The following is a 15,333-nucleotide window of genomic DNA, read 5'->3' as shown; positions in this document are numbered from 1 at the left end:
TGGATCGGGCCGGTGGTTGGCATACGTGGTGGGCCTACCCCCTTGGTGGTGCTGGGTACAAGGATCATACATAGTACCCTACTTTTACTCCTGGTACCTCAAAAGTGGAAGTTGGGTTTTGGCCTTTTTGTATGTTCTTCTTGTTCATAATTTGCCCCAACTGCACATGCATGCAGTTCTTTTTAGTCCCTTATAGTTTCTTTGTATTCTGTTGCTCCAGGAGGCATTTGTCAAGGTGGAAGCACTACAGTCAAGGGTCTCAGGTCCCAGCCAGTCTCAGAATGACATAAATTTAAGATTTCAACTTAATGTCGTAATTCTAAATCAGTTACTCTGTTATATATTTCAAATTGCAATTGTAATGTTATCACTCTTACACGCCAAATTCTCTTAAAACACGTACTTGCTTTTTATTTTAATAATATACACTTATTTTTTGTTTTAACAATAATTTCAAATTTACTGAAAATCTGCAAAAGTTAAAGTCCATTGGCTTTATCATTCTCTCTCCTCTGTGGTGTGTGTGTATATTTAATTTTTTCCCTGAATCATTTTTGAAAGTTAATTACAGACATCATATACCCCTTTCCCTCAGTACTTCAGTGTGTGTTTCCTAACAAGAGGACATTATCTTATATAACTTCCATACTGTTATCAAGATCAGGAAATTTAACATTGGTATAGTACTATAACTAATCTATGGTCCCTGTTCAAATTTCATCAATTCTTGCACATATTTATTAAGACAAAGTATTAATTCTATGATTTTGATTTTCTTAGGTTTTTGATAGTTAATTCTAAATCTTCTCAGAGTTTAAAAATAACACACGCCCACAAAAGAAGTCAAGTTACTATTACAGGTACCTGAGGTTACTTGCCACCAGACTTTGTATGGATACACTGTAGGAAGTTCTTTTACCACTATGAATGTCATACCAAGTCTCTTTTTATAATAACTGTTAGGACTACAAAACTTAAAAAGAAAGGGGTTGGTTTCATAGCTCACTTAATCCATAACTTTTAATGAGATATATTTTATTATAAAATTAATTTTTTGTAAAATAAATAATTAATATATTATGTGCAGTTTAAAAAGGCAGCCCAAATAATGCAAGTGAATATGTAAATAAAAATTACTTTTGTTGTAACACATTTTCGGACTTTATGTGAATCACCTCAAAAATGTTCATACCCTTGATTCAGTCATTTTACTTCTAGAATTTTTATTCTCAGAAAATAATCAAGATTAAGAATGATGGGGGAGAGACATGTTGGTATAATGACCTCATAGATTAGGAGAAATTTCATTTCTCTGATTATTAATAAAGTCAAATTGTTCTCTACATTTATTTGCCATGTATTTTCATTTTCTAAATTTGTTCATGGCTTTATTTTTCTACTGGTCTGTACATATTTTATTGATTCATAAAATTCTTTACATCTTAGGGATATTAATTCTCCATCTGTTACATATGATGTGAATATTTTTCCCAGCTTGTAACTTGAAAGTTTGAGGTTATAATTTATATAAAAACAGTATATATATAATATACTAAAATTATAATATATGTATAAAATTTAAAATGTGTAGATCTCATATTGTATAGTTTAATAAGCTTTTGACAAATATATATACCCGTTCATTAACCACCATAATCAAGATACAAGAATAAGTATTATTCTTGACTGAGAAGCCCAGATGATCTTTTTCTCTTTATTTTGTTAATGTGCAGACTTCTGTGCATAGTTGCTTAGAGCTGTTTTTTTTTTAAACCAGGAATTTTATAAAATGATTTTCTGGATCTATTAAAATGGCCATATGATTTTTCTCCTTTATTTTACTAATGTGATTAATTACATTTATTCATTTTAAAATAAAGAGACCAGCCTTACTTTCCTGGGAAAATCCCACTTACACATTATGAATTTGATTTCCTAATATTTTAGTGAGGAACTTTGCATCTATGTTCATGATGGATAGTGATCTATAGTTAAAAATATATCTGTTGAGTTTTGGAATTAGGGTTATGTTGGTCTTGTAAAATGAGTTGAGAAGTATGTCCTGCTTTTTTATTCTCTGTATATTTGTGTAAGATTCATATTATTTCTTCCTTAAATATTTGAGATAATTTACCCTTAAATCAATCTGGGCTTAGTGTTTTCTTTATGGGGAGGTTTTTAATTATGAATTAAATTTCTTCAGGTATTCCTTTAGGGTATACGTCAAATCAGATTTTTCATTTCTTCTTGTGTCTGTTTTGTATTTTAAAAGAATTTGTCCATTCTTCTATGTTGAATTTATTTGCATAAAGTTTTTAATGGTAATATATATTTTTTTCTCTTTAAGAGCTTTAAGATATATAGTGGTGATGCTTTAATTCCTGTTTGTTAATTTGTTTTCTCTTTTTATTTCTTTTTTTTTTTAGAGATACGCGGGCCTCTCACTGTTGTGGCCTCTCCCGTTGCGGAGCACAGGCTCCGGACGCGCAGGCCCAGCGGCCATGGCTCACAGGCCCAGCCGCTCTGCGGCATGTGGGATCCTCCCGGACCGGGGCACGAACCCGTGTCCCCTGCATCGGCAGGCGGACTCTCAACCACTGCGCCACCAGGGAAGCCCTCTCTTTTTATTTCTTGATCAGGCCTGCTAGGGATTAACAAATTAGCTTTATTAATCTTTCCAAAGAGTCAACTTTTGTATTTGTTAATTTTTTTCCCAATTGTTTTTAAGAATTTCTTTTACCATTTCTTATAGAGTGGATCATTCAGTTTTTGTTACTCTGAAAATGTTCTTATTTTATTTTTATTTGTAAAGGATATGTTTGTAGGATATACAAACATATTTTAGGTTGATAATGCTTTAGAGTATCTTTTCATGATCTTCTGGCCTCCATGATTTCTGGTGAGATGCCAGCTAAAATTATAATTTTAACTCTATATTTAATGTGTCTTTTTCTTTTGGCTATTTTAAGATTTTCTCTTTATCTTTGGTTTTTTGCAGTATGGCTAAATATGCCTACATATAGTTTTCTTGGTATTTGTCCTACCTGTGGTTCCCTGAAATTCAAGGATTTGTGGGATGTTGCTTTTAATCAAATTTTTCAATTGTTTCTGCTATCATTTATTCAGACTTTTTTTCTGTGTCATTCTTTCTCTACTCTGAGGCCTCTAGTTATACCTGTGCTATATCATCATATTCTATACCATAGATAACTGAGGTTGTTTTATTTTTTTCAATATTTTTCTCTATATGCTTTATTTTATTTTTATTTTTTTATTTTTTATTTTTTATTTTTTTTTTTTTTTTTTCGGTACACGGGCCTCTCACTGTTGTGGCTTCTCCCTCTGTGGACATAGGCTCCGGACGCGCAGGCTCAGCGGCCATGGCTCACAGGCCCAGCCGCTCTGCAGCACGTGGGATCTTCCCGGACCGGGCCACAAACCCGTGTCCCCTGCATCGGCAGGTGGACTCTCAACCGCTGCGCCACCAGGGAAGCCCTATATGCTTTATTTTAAATAACTTATATTCACCTGTACTCAATGTCATCAGTTCTTTTTACCACAATGAACAATCTTCTGTTAATCTCATCCAATGGATTTTTAATTTAGATGCTGTGTTTTTCAGTTCTTGGATTTCCATTTGGTTTTTAAAATATATATATAATTTACATGTTTCTCTTGGACCTTTAATCTCTTCACTCATTGTATCCATCTTCAGACCCCATTCAAGTTTCACTTATTTTTCCTCTATAATATCCTTTATAGAGGAATAATCCAGTTCAAAATCATGTGTTGTCAAGTATCTTTAGTCTCCTTCGGTCTGGAATGGTTCTTCAATCTTTTTTTGCCTGTTGACCTTGACCACTTTTGAATATTACCATGCAGTTATTTTATAGAATAGCGGACAAACTGAATTTGTCTGAATGTTTCTTGTAATTAGGGTAAGATTATGAACCTTTGGTGTTTATTCACATACATATACACATTTTCATCTATATTTATTTCCATATCGATTTATACATGATTTTTCACCTTTACCTTCAATTCTTATCCAACACTACCAAGTTTATTCTTTTCCTCCCTTTCCTTATTTGTAATGCTTGTCTCTGAAAGTTAAAAACCTGGCTCCCATTACCCTTAATACATGTCTTCTCTGTGTATAATCATTCCCCCATCTCTGCTGTCTTCTCTTTCTGCATGTGGGCTCTTACACCCTGCACAATGCCACTCAGTCTCTGACACTTCATACTGGGAGGCCCCTTCCCAAAGCTCTGATCTCTTACTGGTGTCTCTGATATCTCAAGCCCTCTTACTTCGTCGACCCTTCTCTTGATGCTCTGGCCCTAACATCCTGCTATGGGCCACTGTGCCTTCTTCCTTCCCACCAGGCTGAAACACCTACCTTGCTTTGCTCTCCCAAATGATCAGGAAGGGGCGAGGATGAACGGCTTTCCTTCTTTCAAGAGTCTTATCCTGTCTAGTTTCTGCCTACTTCTGATTGCTTTCTAGTGCCTTCAAAGAGTTTTGTTTTGTTTTGTTTTCAGTGTTTTATTCAGAGTCTCTAACTGTTATAGGCAAGAAGATACAAGCTACTCTGCTATTACTGGAAGCAGAACTTCTAATTTGCCTTTTCATTTTGTTTGGGTTACCTTGAGGTTAAAATTGTATGTGTGGTAAAACCCATAATCTTATTATTTTGAGGTTTCTTCCATTGCTTTATGATTAGAAAATTCTACCCAAAAAGAATTCAGAAAATCACCCCCAGTAGTGTGCTTGTACTGGCTCACAAGAGCTGATGGTACACATCTCTTTCTAACTTTGCATTTAGTGAGATCGATCACCTTCATAGTTTGAAATTGACCATGGTGGGAATTTTTACACCATAGAAATTGCCAAGCACTACAAATCAGTCTTTTTTCTCTGAGGAGCTAACTGTTAAACATTTACCAGCACACCACTGGTCACCTCTATTTTCCTGTAGTATTTTTGTGGTTTCTTTTTATTTTTAAAGTAGTTAATTCCTCAACTTATTTGAAGTATATTTCTATGTAAAATATGGGATAAGAATCTGCCCCTCCCCCATGATTGCCCCAGCCTTTATTTGTTCACTGCCAGTTATTATATACCACAATGTTATTTATACTAGGGCAACGGTTTTCAAAAATGTGACCCAGGTATGCATAAAGGTTTCCCAGAACCTTTTAAGTTATCTGCAAGTTCAAAATTATACACAAATAAAAGGTTCATTCAATATGTAAGATAGACAAATGGATTTTATGGTAATGGAGTATGAAAAGTTCCTTGACAGTTTCAGATTGTACATTGCAACTCTTATTTTTAAGAAACTACCCTTTGTCAAGTTTTATTTTAGTATCAAAGAAGAATATCCACAATTATCTGAAAAAGCTGTTGAAATATACTCTTTTCCAACTAGTATGGGGAACTGGATTTTCTTCATATACTTCAACCAAATAACAGTGTCTTCTTAAACAAGATATTAAAGAGGTTTGCAAAAATGTAAACATATCAGTCTTGTCACAATTTTTTTTGGAAAATATAGTTCTTTGTCATAAAAAATATTTGTATTTCCATGTAATGGGTTCTTTTTATTTGAAATAATAAATGTTCTTAAATGTCTCAGTCTTTGGAAGCCCTCAGTCACTTTTTAAGAGGGTAAAGAATGTTACACATCAAATTTATTCAATTTTTTTAAAAAGTGTAAATGGGCTCTAGACCAAAAAAATTGAGAACCACTGTACTAGATAATATTTCTGAATTCTCTATTTGGTTACACTGATCTATTTTTATGCAAGTATCATTTTGCTTAAATTATTGTAAATTTAAAAATATTTTAGGGCTTCCCTGGTGGCGCAGTGGTTAAGAATCCTGCCAATGCAAGGGACACGGGTTCGAGCCCTGGTCTGGGAAGATCCCACATGCCACAGAGCAACTAAGCCTGTGCACCACAACTACTGAGGCTGCACTCTAGAGCACAGGAGCCACAACTACTGAAGCCTGTGCACCTAGAGCCCATGCTCCGCAACAAGAGAAGCCACTGCAATGAGAAGCCCGCGCGCTGCAACGCAGAGTAGCCCCCACTCGCCACAACTAGAGAAAGCCCACGTGCAGCAACGAAGACCCAATGCAGCCAAAAATAAATAAATAAATTTATTTTTAAAAAAAAAAAAAATATATATATATATTTTTTTTTTTTTTAAGAATCGGATAGGTTATGTATGCCCTTGTTTTTCTTCTTTTGGCCGTAAGTTTCTTATTGTCCTTCTGGCTTCCCATGTCCCGCTTCAGTCTTTGTCCCACATGCCTGACAGATTAATCTCCAGCCCTGACCCTGCTTCCTCTCCAGTGAAAAGATTTCATGATTCTTTGCTGGCTGTGAGCAGTGCCCTCCACATCTAACCTAGTTTCAGATGTATTTGCAAGCCTGATCTCCCTGCCTGACCAGACACAATCTGCTCCATGCCTCCTTGCTTCTGTGTCCAGACTTTCCCTTCAGTCTTCCTTCCTTCATTCTCCCTATCTTTTCTCCTCCCTCTACTTGTCAGAATCTGACCCTTCTTTCAAGGCCCAATTTAATATCTCTTAATCCATGAAAAGAGAATTCATCTTGGATTCTCCCACATTTCCTCTGATATTCCTCAAAACTTTATTCTCTTTTATGGATATCAGATAATCAGTGATTTGCTTATAGGTTTTATGATTCCTTCTAAGTTGCAAACTACTTTAAGGAAAGGTACTGGTTTATTATTCTTTGTGTTGTCTTACATAATAGAGAGATATTTGTATAACGAATTAATGAATGATTGTTTTATTTCCTTTTTGATTGTAAGCCTTAACTGAAGGTACTGATTGTCATATATTTTTTTGATTTTCCAAGAGCCTGATAGGAGACAAAGCTTTATTCATTGGAAATGCTTGATTACTACTTCATGGTATTCTGTAGATAGATAGGACCTTTGTTTGAATCCCAGCTCTGCCATTTACAAACCATATAAACTTAAATAAATTGCCAAACTTCACAATACCTTGCTTTCTCCATTAGTGAAATAGAAATAAAAATGATACCCAGGTGAGGAATAAATGAATTAATAGGTGTAAAATACTGTCTGTGTTAGTATCATCATCGTCATCATTTTTATTTATTTATTTATTTATTTTATTTACTTATTTTTGTCTGTGTTGGGTCTTCATTGCTGAGCATGGGCTTTCTCTAGTTGTGGTGAGCGGGGGCTACTCTCCGTTGTGGTACACGGGCTTCTCATTACAGTGGCTTCTCTTGTTGCAGAGCACAGGCTCTAGGCACGCGAGCTTCAGTAGTTGTGGCATGTGGGCTCAGTAGTTGTGACTAGCAGGCTCTAGAGCGCAGGCTCAGTAGTTGTGGCACATGGGCTTAGTTGCTCTGCGGCATGTGGGATCTTCCCGGGCTAGGGCTGAAACGCGTGTCCCCTGCATTGGCAGGCAGATTCTTAACCACTGCGCCACCAAGGAAGCCCATGGTCATCATTTTAAACAACATAAGAAGGGGTTTGGAACATACCTTGTGTGTTACTTTTCTACCCACAGTTAAAACGCTATTTCATTTCCAGTTCTTGATTATATTCCCCCCTCAAAGTTTTGTGGTAAGTTTTGTGTTTGGATATAAGTAATTTAAATAGAAGATCATGTAATTTGAACACATTTCCACAATTAAGGTAGTGAGGAGTGTCTTGGGGGACCAGTACAACATTGTCTGTGGAGATATCGTTCTGTTCTGCCTTTCTTCCTCTTGTCTTTGGTTACTTTGTATTGTCCATTCCAATTAGAAAAGAGCTACTTAGATTCATTTTAAGCATGGGGATTTATAATAATGTGAATTCCAATTTCCAAAGGGCAAGATAATTAAGAACAAAGCAGAGCTCTCCCCCTTATAGTGTTCTCATGTGATAGGGCTAAGAACTTCCCTCTTGGCTGAGTTTATTGTTCTAGTAGTCAGCATTGCCATTTATCTCTTAGTGCATTAGTGTACTTGTCATTTTCTCCCATCTTTAGTTTAACAGTAAGTTCCAAAACATCTGGGTTGGAATTTATACAACCTAGTTCGAGAAGGATGGAAACTGATCCTTTCAGCTATGATCATATGTTACTGCAGTATTCTCATCCTTTCTGCTGGATTTACTGAGAAGTCTGGTCCAGTGGTCAGATACTACTTTGTAACTTTGGTTGCGATAGTGTTTATTGTTTGATGCTTACAGGTACTGTTTTCTTTTTCTCCCCTAGACTGAAACCAAAATTGCAACATCTGCCCTGACTGCTGTTGCAACTCCAAGAACTGTAGACCTTGGCCATCCAAGGATTAAGATAGAGGGTCTGGGCTTTGAAAGAGAAAGAAGTGAAATGCCCATCCATCCTGTAAGCCATCACTCCTTGGCATCCTTCAGTTCACTTTCTGTTTGTTCCTAGGGTGTTGTTTCACTTCTATAGGGTATAGACCAAAGTCATTGGAAAAGAAAACCTTGAAAGAGTGGTCTGTGGCAGGAAGGAAGACTTAGCTGCCAGATATGGAGAGAGGCTGTGGGTAGAGGGTGAAGAGCATGGACTTTGGAGTCAGTAAGAGCTGGGTTCAAATTCCTGCCTCACCACTACTAGTTCTGTGATGTTGTAATAAACTTCCTGAGCGTTATTCATTCAATAAGCATTTGAATCTCTACTGTGTGCCTGGCACCGTGCCCAGTGAACGAGATGGAGGGAGACAGAAAGTAAATAAGGAAACAGATAAGATAATGTCAGGTAGTGGTAAGTGCTATGAGGAAAATAAAATGGGAAATGAGTGACTATGGCTGGGGGTGGAAAATAAGCTTCTTTGCGTATGGTAGTCAGGGAAAGCCTCTCTTAAGGAAGGGATATTTGAGCTGAAACCTGAATAATGAGAAGGAGTCAGCTAAGTGAAGATCTGAGAAGAGAATGTTCTAGTCCTTAAGTTGAATAGCTTTGAAGTTGGGTGGAGCAGAGTGAGCAAGGGGATTGTGAAGATAACAATTCCCAGTTTCAGGGCTGTTAACGACTTGTGATAATAGATAAGGCAGGTGCTCAGCAGAGAGCCTGGCACATTCCGTGGATTGTTCGGGGGTTTAAAAAAAATCCTTTAAAAAAGTGATACCATGGCACATAATCATACTCTTAGAACCCAAACTGATCTGTATCAGTGCAATATAGAACATTTTCAGGGCTACTGAGTGGTGTTTGTTGTGGTCCTCATTCTTTTGAATGAGCACTTGAGAGAGAATAGTAGCTCTATGTCATCTTTCCTATTTTACCAGTAAAGCAACATAATAGAAAGGCCTCCTGGCAGATGTGGTTTCCAAAGTAAGACCAAAGGGAGTTGATGAGTCAGTCAGTCAGAATATATTTATTCAGCACCAATTATGCACCAGAGCCTAGTCTAGCTTTTGGCAAACAAGTACTTCTCTCAAGCTGCTTATATTCTGGTGGGGAGAAACAGACAGTAAACATACCAACAATGAAATAAATGAGCTAAGTCAGGTGTTGTTAAGTGCTATGAAGAAGATTAAACAAGTACTGTGGAAGAGGGTAATTAGAGAGGCTGATATATCTTGGATGGTCAGGGAAGAACTCCTCGAGGATGTGATGTTTGGGTCTAGGGACTTGAATGACAAAGAGGCAGCCATGACAAGATTGAGGGAAGAAGGTTTCAAGCAGAACTAGTAAGTGCAAAGGTCCTGAGATGGAAAGAGCTGGGCCACCGGGGCTTTGTGTGGCCAGGGTCATAGTGATTGAGTTGGGGATGGGAGGAAGGTGAGGTTGGAGGAGGGTATAGTAGGCAGATCATGTAGGACCTTCTAGGCCGCAGCGTTATTCTTAGCAAAATGGAGAGACACTGGAAGATTTTAAACACTGGGAGTGACATGATCTGGCTTGGGCCTTGGAAAGTACTTCCCTCATGAAGCTGTTACAGTGATTGCATGGGAATGATTTAGGCAGATCACTGAGAACACTGTCTAGCTCATGGAATAACACTTGTTAAAATGCTCCTTCTCTCCCTCAGTAACTGTTGGGTGAAGGCTGGGTTGTGGAGGAGTGAGAATGGAAGCAGGGAGATCAGTTAGGAGAGTCTGTTACAGTAATCCAGGAGAGAAAGGATGGTGACTCGATTAGGGCTGTAGCTGAAAAGAGAGGGAGACGTGGTGAAATTTGAAGTGTGTTTTTGTGTCGTTTTGTTTTCCACTATAGATATCCTGTGCTGCCTTGCTCGCCAAACCTAGCCCTCGAATACTAGCTCTAGCCAAGGCCAGGCCTCTTCATCAAGATTATTTACCTCCCCGTGATGCCTACTGGCCAGTATCTTGTGCCACTATCCATTCCAAGATATCTCCCAGAATTCAAGAACTAGCTAATCCAAATACAAGGTATATCAATCTAAGGCTAAGATGGGACAGGAAAGGCAGGGGGTGCTAGGGACAGGGAAAAGTTGACCTGTTAAGGTCAGTGAAATGAATCATAGAAATACTAAAAATTTTAAAAATCATCATATTTGTTATATTTATTGTGACAAATCTATGGTCTTCTTACCATAAATATAAGGCTACAGTTAAAGGGCTAGTGGACTAGTATTGAACTTTAGACCTAAGAGACAACTCTGTAATTATGGATATGGGATTATTTTTCTAACATATATTGATAAGGATTATTTATCTAACATATATTGATCTAATAAGTTGCAGAACAGAAACATAATATGTTGTAATTTGTGTAAGAAAAAATACATATATGCCATATATTTGCTTACATATGCCTATACTGTCTCACAGGAGTATGTAAGAAGCTAATAACAATAGTTATTTTGGGGGCTTAGGGAGCCAAGATGGTAGGAAGACTTATTTTTCACTAAATAGGCTTTTGTATTTTTCAATGTTTTTGCATCATGTACATGTATGAACTATTTCAAATAAATCGGAAAATATATTCAACAAAGAAGAAATTGCCTCTAATTCCTGTTCATTTTTTAGAAGACCTCTCAACTTGCCTGAACCTCAGTTCATTTTGTTACCTTCAAGAGATAATACCTGATCCCCTTTTTAAAGCACCATCAAGAAAACCTAACTGAAAAAGTTGTACTAGTCTTGAGCTCAGGGAATAGGAAGTGTGTTCGGTCTTATATAATAACATATTTTTAAAATATTTTAAAATTTTAATTTTTTTTTTTAAAATTTATTTATTTTTGGCTGCGTTGGGTCCTTGTTGCTGTGCGCGGGCTTTCTCTAGCTCTGGCGAGCAGGGGCTACTCTTCGTCGTTGCGGTGCGCGGGCTTTTTATTGCGGTGGCTTCTCGTTGCAGAGCATGGGCTCTAGGCGCGCGGGCTTCAGTAGTTGTGGCTCGCAGACTCTAGAGCGCAGGCTCAGTAGTTGTGGTGCACAGGCTTAGTTGCTCCACATCACGTGGGATCTTCTTGAACCAGGGCTCGAACCCATGTCCCCTGCATTGGCAGGCGGATTCTTAACCACTGCACCACCAGGGAAGTCCCAATTTTTTAAATTTTTAATGTGTTTTTCCTTAAAAAAAAAAAAAAGTTGAACGTCAAATGAAATGACACTCATTCTCTGTACACTGACAAAGGAAAGTGAGGAGTAAGATCAAGTGCTCAAGAGTCTATCCTGGTAGCAAGATTATTATTTGGTGGTTAAGGCGTTAAGGATGAAAACTTCAAAAAATTGATTTCTTTAAGTTCACCAGTGGATTGTCTGGCTTGTTTTAACATCGTCAAATTATTGAGAAATTTCCAGAATTTACTTTCTATGGAAAGAGGAAAGCCTTTGGAATTTGACACATATACAAATCTAGACTTGACCACAGGTCATTCTTACAACTTCCCTGAGCCTTCATTTCCTTATATGGATAGTGGAGGTCATGATACCTGTTTTATGTGGTGCTTAAGAAAATCAGAATGAGATAATATAGTGCCTAACACATAGTGGATGCCTGAGAAATGTTAGTTCCCTTTTCTGTTCATCTTATTTTAGGTCAAATCCTTTTTTCCATTTCAGGACTCCTGTGCATACTGTATATTACGATCCAGAAGTCTTTAAAGTCAAGCCAGCTGCTTTGAAAACGCGGTGTTCTCCAAGGATCCATGAGTTGGCACAACCTCTTACGCGTTAAACACAGAAAGCCACATCAGTCAAACTCATTATGTTTCTAGAAGACATATTAGATGACTTAGTTCCCTTGTCTGGTACTATCAGTTTATAGCCCCCACTCCCTCAAAACACGCGAGACCTCTAGGGAACACCACTGCTGCTGTTACCTGTAATCATGTCTTTATCAGGTCTGGGGACTCCAGCATGCAATAGAAGAGAAAATGATAACCTGCCTTATCATCCTTACTATCTCCTCACGTGCATCTCGGCTGTCTCATTGCTCTGACTGACCTGAAGATACATTCTTCCTTATATTTGCTGGTTTTGCTTTTCTTTTCCCAGTGAGATCTGTGTTCTCCAGTAGCTGATCTCACCTCAGTGCCTTCTCTAATAAATCCTGAGAACTGAAATCATTCCTTGTGTTACTTTTCCAACGTCCCCTCATTACCAAGAAATAACACTGAAATCGTGAAGCCTTTGTGGCTAAATCAAAATGCTTTATATAATCTGTAGATGAAATTGAGGGAATAGGTTACCTTAAATGATCACATCTCCACCAACTTCTGTTCCTTCACTCATACTCATTGTCATTTATCATGAATGACAGAAGAAGCTAAACATTTGGTAAGCATTATAATGCTTTGTCAAATTGCATCTGCCCAGAGGTTTTATTTCATTTGCTTTATTCTCTCCATGGATTAGTATTTTACAAAGTAAACTGCCTATCTAGATTTACATGAAAATGAACTTGTTTGAAAACCAGTTTTACAGATGAATGAGTTCTATCTCTAAGGCGTTTATGTTAAAGAGATAACTAGTGTCCTGGAGAGGCAATACCATACAATGGTTGGTTTTTGTTTTAGTATTTTTTATTTTTTTAAGTAGAAAAAAAGCTAGGTGTATTGATTAAAATGAAGCTAAATTCTTTTCCTAGCTCTAATGAAAATAAACAAGTCTAGAGCTATTGAATTTGAATCCAACAAAGAGGAAGAGAGACAGTCACTTTTCACGGTCAGTGCTCTCTGAGATAGGCCTGTGGTAGAGTTGTCCATCCTTGGATTGCACAGCAAGTGTATTTTTTGTACTATTGGAATAAATCACCTAAATTGCCCAAATTGAACCTAGTATGTAAATTGATTACTGCAGGACAAAAAGTCCAACTGGAATTTGTCTGGGTCTAGAATAAATCATGAAATTTATAACACCCAAGTACATTTCTGAGACACCTTCAACGTTTGTATGTTTCAGAACATGATGAAATGTATCTATTAAAAAGTACTCTGAAGAGATGGACTTCCAGCAAGGTGGCATGGGAACTCCAGTGACCACACTCTCTAGTGAATATTATTATTTTTTTAAATTAAAGCTTCTGGAAATGGCCCTTAGGACAAACAACAAATGAAGAAACATCTATTCAGGGATATCTGTAAAAATTCAGTAAGAAAGGTGAGAGTCTGTGATATTTAAACTACATGTAAGCAGATTGTTTCTTGCCATGAATTACGGTTCTGTTTTTAAATTCCTAAATTATATTCACCTTTTGCCTATTTCCTCCCTTTGACTTGGATACAAGAATCTTAGAGCTTGATGAATGTAATGTTCAAACATGGTGAGCCCCTCAGCAAGTAAAATTCCTAGCATCATGACTAGTCATAGCAAGAAACCAAGCAATAACAGCTGCCACCATCATCACCTCCTCCACCACCACCGCAGGAGGTTGACAGCTCATCTGTGCCCCTCTTCTGCTTGGTTTCCGGTAATTTAATCTGAATTTATTTTTACTTGTTCCATGGAGTGTATATGTGTGTGCATGTTCATAAGCATGTGTGTCTGTATTTGTCTTTATTATGTGTTTGCGTGTAAATTGAAAACTTCCTGAATCCTTTAAAGAAGTGGTTAAATTATAATTAAATAATCTCATTGAGGAATACTGCAGAGGCCTGTGATTAACTACCAAAAGTTATAATAATTTCGCTAAGAAGCTGAAATGTCTTCTCACCCCTTTTAGCTGTCGAGTGTAATAGCTGTAAATGTCCACCTTTCTGCAGCTTTTATTCCCAGACTACTGTATTAACTGTCTCTGTTAAGCCTTGGAGTGATTTTCAGCTCCCTGTTAGGAGAAAGGTAGAGAATGTTATTAGATTTGTGAAATTTAGGTAAGTTAAGATTGTTCATTTTGGAATACGGCATCAATGAGACTATTCATGGTCTAACTAAACTATTGAAGGATTTTTTTAAAGCCACTAGTTCAGGAAGGCCTGAAATTCCTCAGGACACAGGATGAAGGTTAAAACTGTTTTATTCTGCCTTACCTGATAATATTCCCTTCTTCCTTCCTCTGGTTCTCGAAAACAAAATGAAAGCTTAATTGAAAATTCCCACTAGATAAGTTTAATTAAACAGCATTTTGTTATACTTGACTATCATTGTACCCCTAACTCAAGCATCTGAAAAATTATTTTCTATTTTCATAACTCAAGTATAGACTAACTTCACATTGAATTAATCATTAAAGCAAAGCTCATTAAAATGGTGATATAAAATATGTTTTGTTTTGATTTCTTGAACAGTAGGAAAAATTAAATATATTCATCTAAATATTCAAAAGAGAAGGTAGTATTAAAATTTGTATGAAGAAAATCAACTGACCTTAAAGTGCCAAAATGAATACATTTAATAAATAACAGCATATTTTACAGGGAGGTAAAAAGGAACGCATTCCATTGTTAATTTTTTTTTTTTTTTTTTGTGGTACGCGGGCCTGTCACTGTTGTGGTCTCTCCCGTTGCGGAGTACAGGCTCCAGACGCACAGGCTCAGTGGCCATGGCTCACAGGCCCAGCTGCTCCGCGGCATGTGGGATCTTCCCAGACTGGGGCACGAACCCATGTCCCCTGCATCGGCAGGCGGATTCTCAACCACTGCGCCACCAGGGAAGCCCGTATTTTACTAAATTTAAATAGTGTACTAGTGAGTAATAATTGACCACTATTACTCTGGTAGTTATAATTGAAAAGTAAGGGGCTTCCCTGGTGGCGCAGTGGTTAAGAATCCGCCTGCCAATGCAGGGCACACAGGTTCGAGCCCTGGTCCAGGAAGATCCCACATGCCGCGGAGCAACTAAGCCCGTGCGCCACAACTACTGAGCCCGCGCTCTGGAGCCCACAAGTCACAACTACTTAAGCCCG

General features: G+C 37.5%; 1 protein-coding gene across 1 annotated transcript in view; it reads left to right on the top strand.

Annotated features, from left to right (window-relative positions):
- SPMAP2L (sperm microtubule associated protein 2 like) overlaps positions 1-12,236 on the top strand; it is a 67,326-nt gene extending 55,090 nt beyond the window's left edge. The window contains exons 7-9 of the mRNA XM_067035769.1: positions 8,272-8,403; positions 10,243-10,418; positions 12,054-12,236. Of these exons, the coding sequence (XP_066891870.1) occupies positions 8,272-8,403; positions 10,243-10,418; positions 12,054-12,168 (423 nt within the window). The 3' untranslated portion in view covers positions 12,169-12,236. The remainder of the gene's footprint in view (positions 1-8,271; positions 8,404-10,242; positions 10,419-12,053) is intronic.
- Positions 12,237-15,333: the final 3,097 nt, after the last annotated feature.

This window comes from Kogia breviceps, chromosome 6 (genome assembly GCF_026419965.1).
Source record: "Kogia breviceps isolate mKogBre1 chromosome 6, mKogBre1 haplotype 1, whole genome shotgun sequence".
Lineage (NCBI taxonomy): Eukaryota > Metazoa > Chordata > Mammalia > Artiodactyla > Physeteridae > Kogia > Kogia breviceps.
This window is presented reverse-complemented; position numbering and strand designations above follow the sequence as displayed.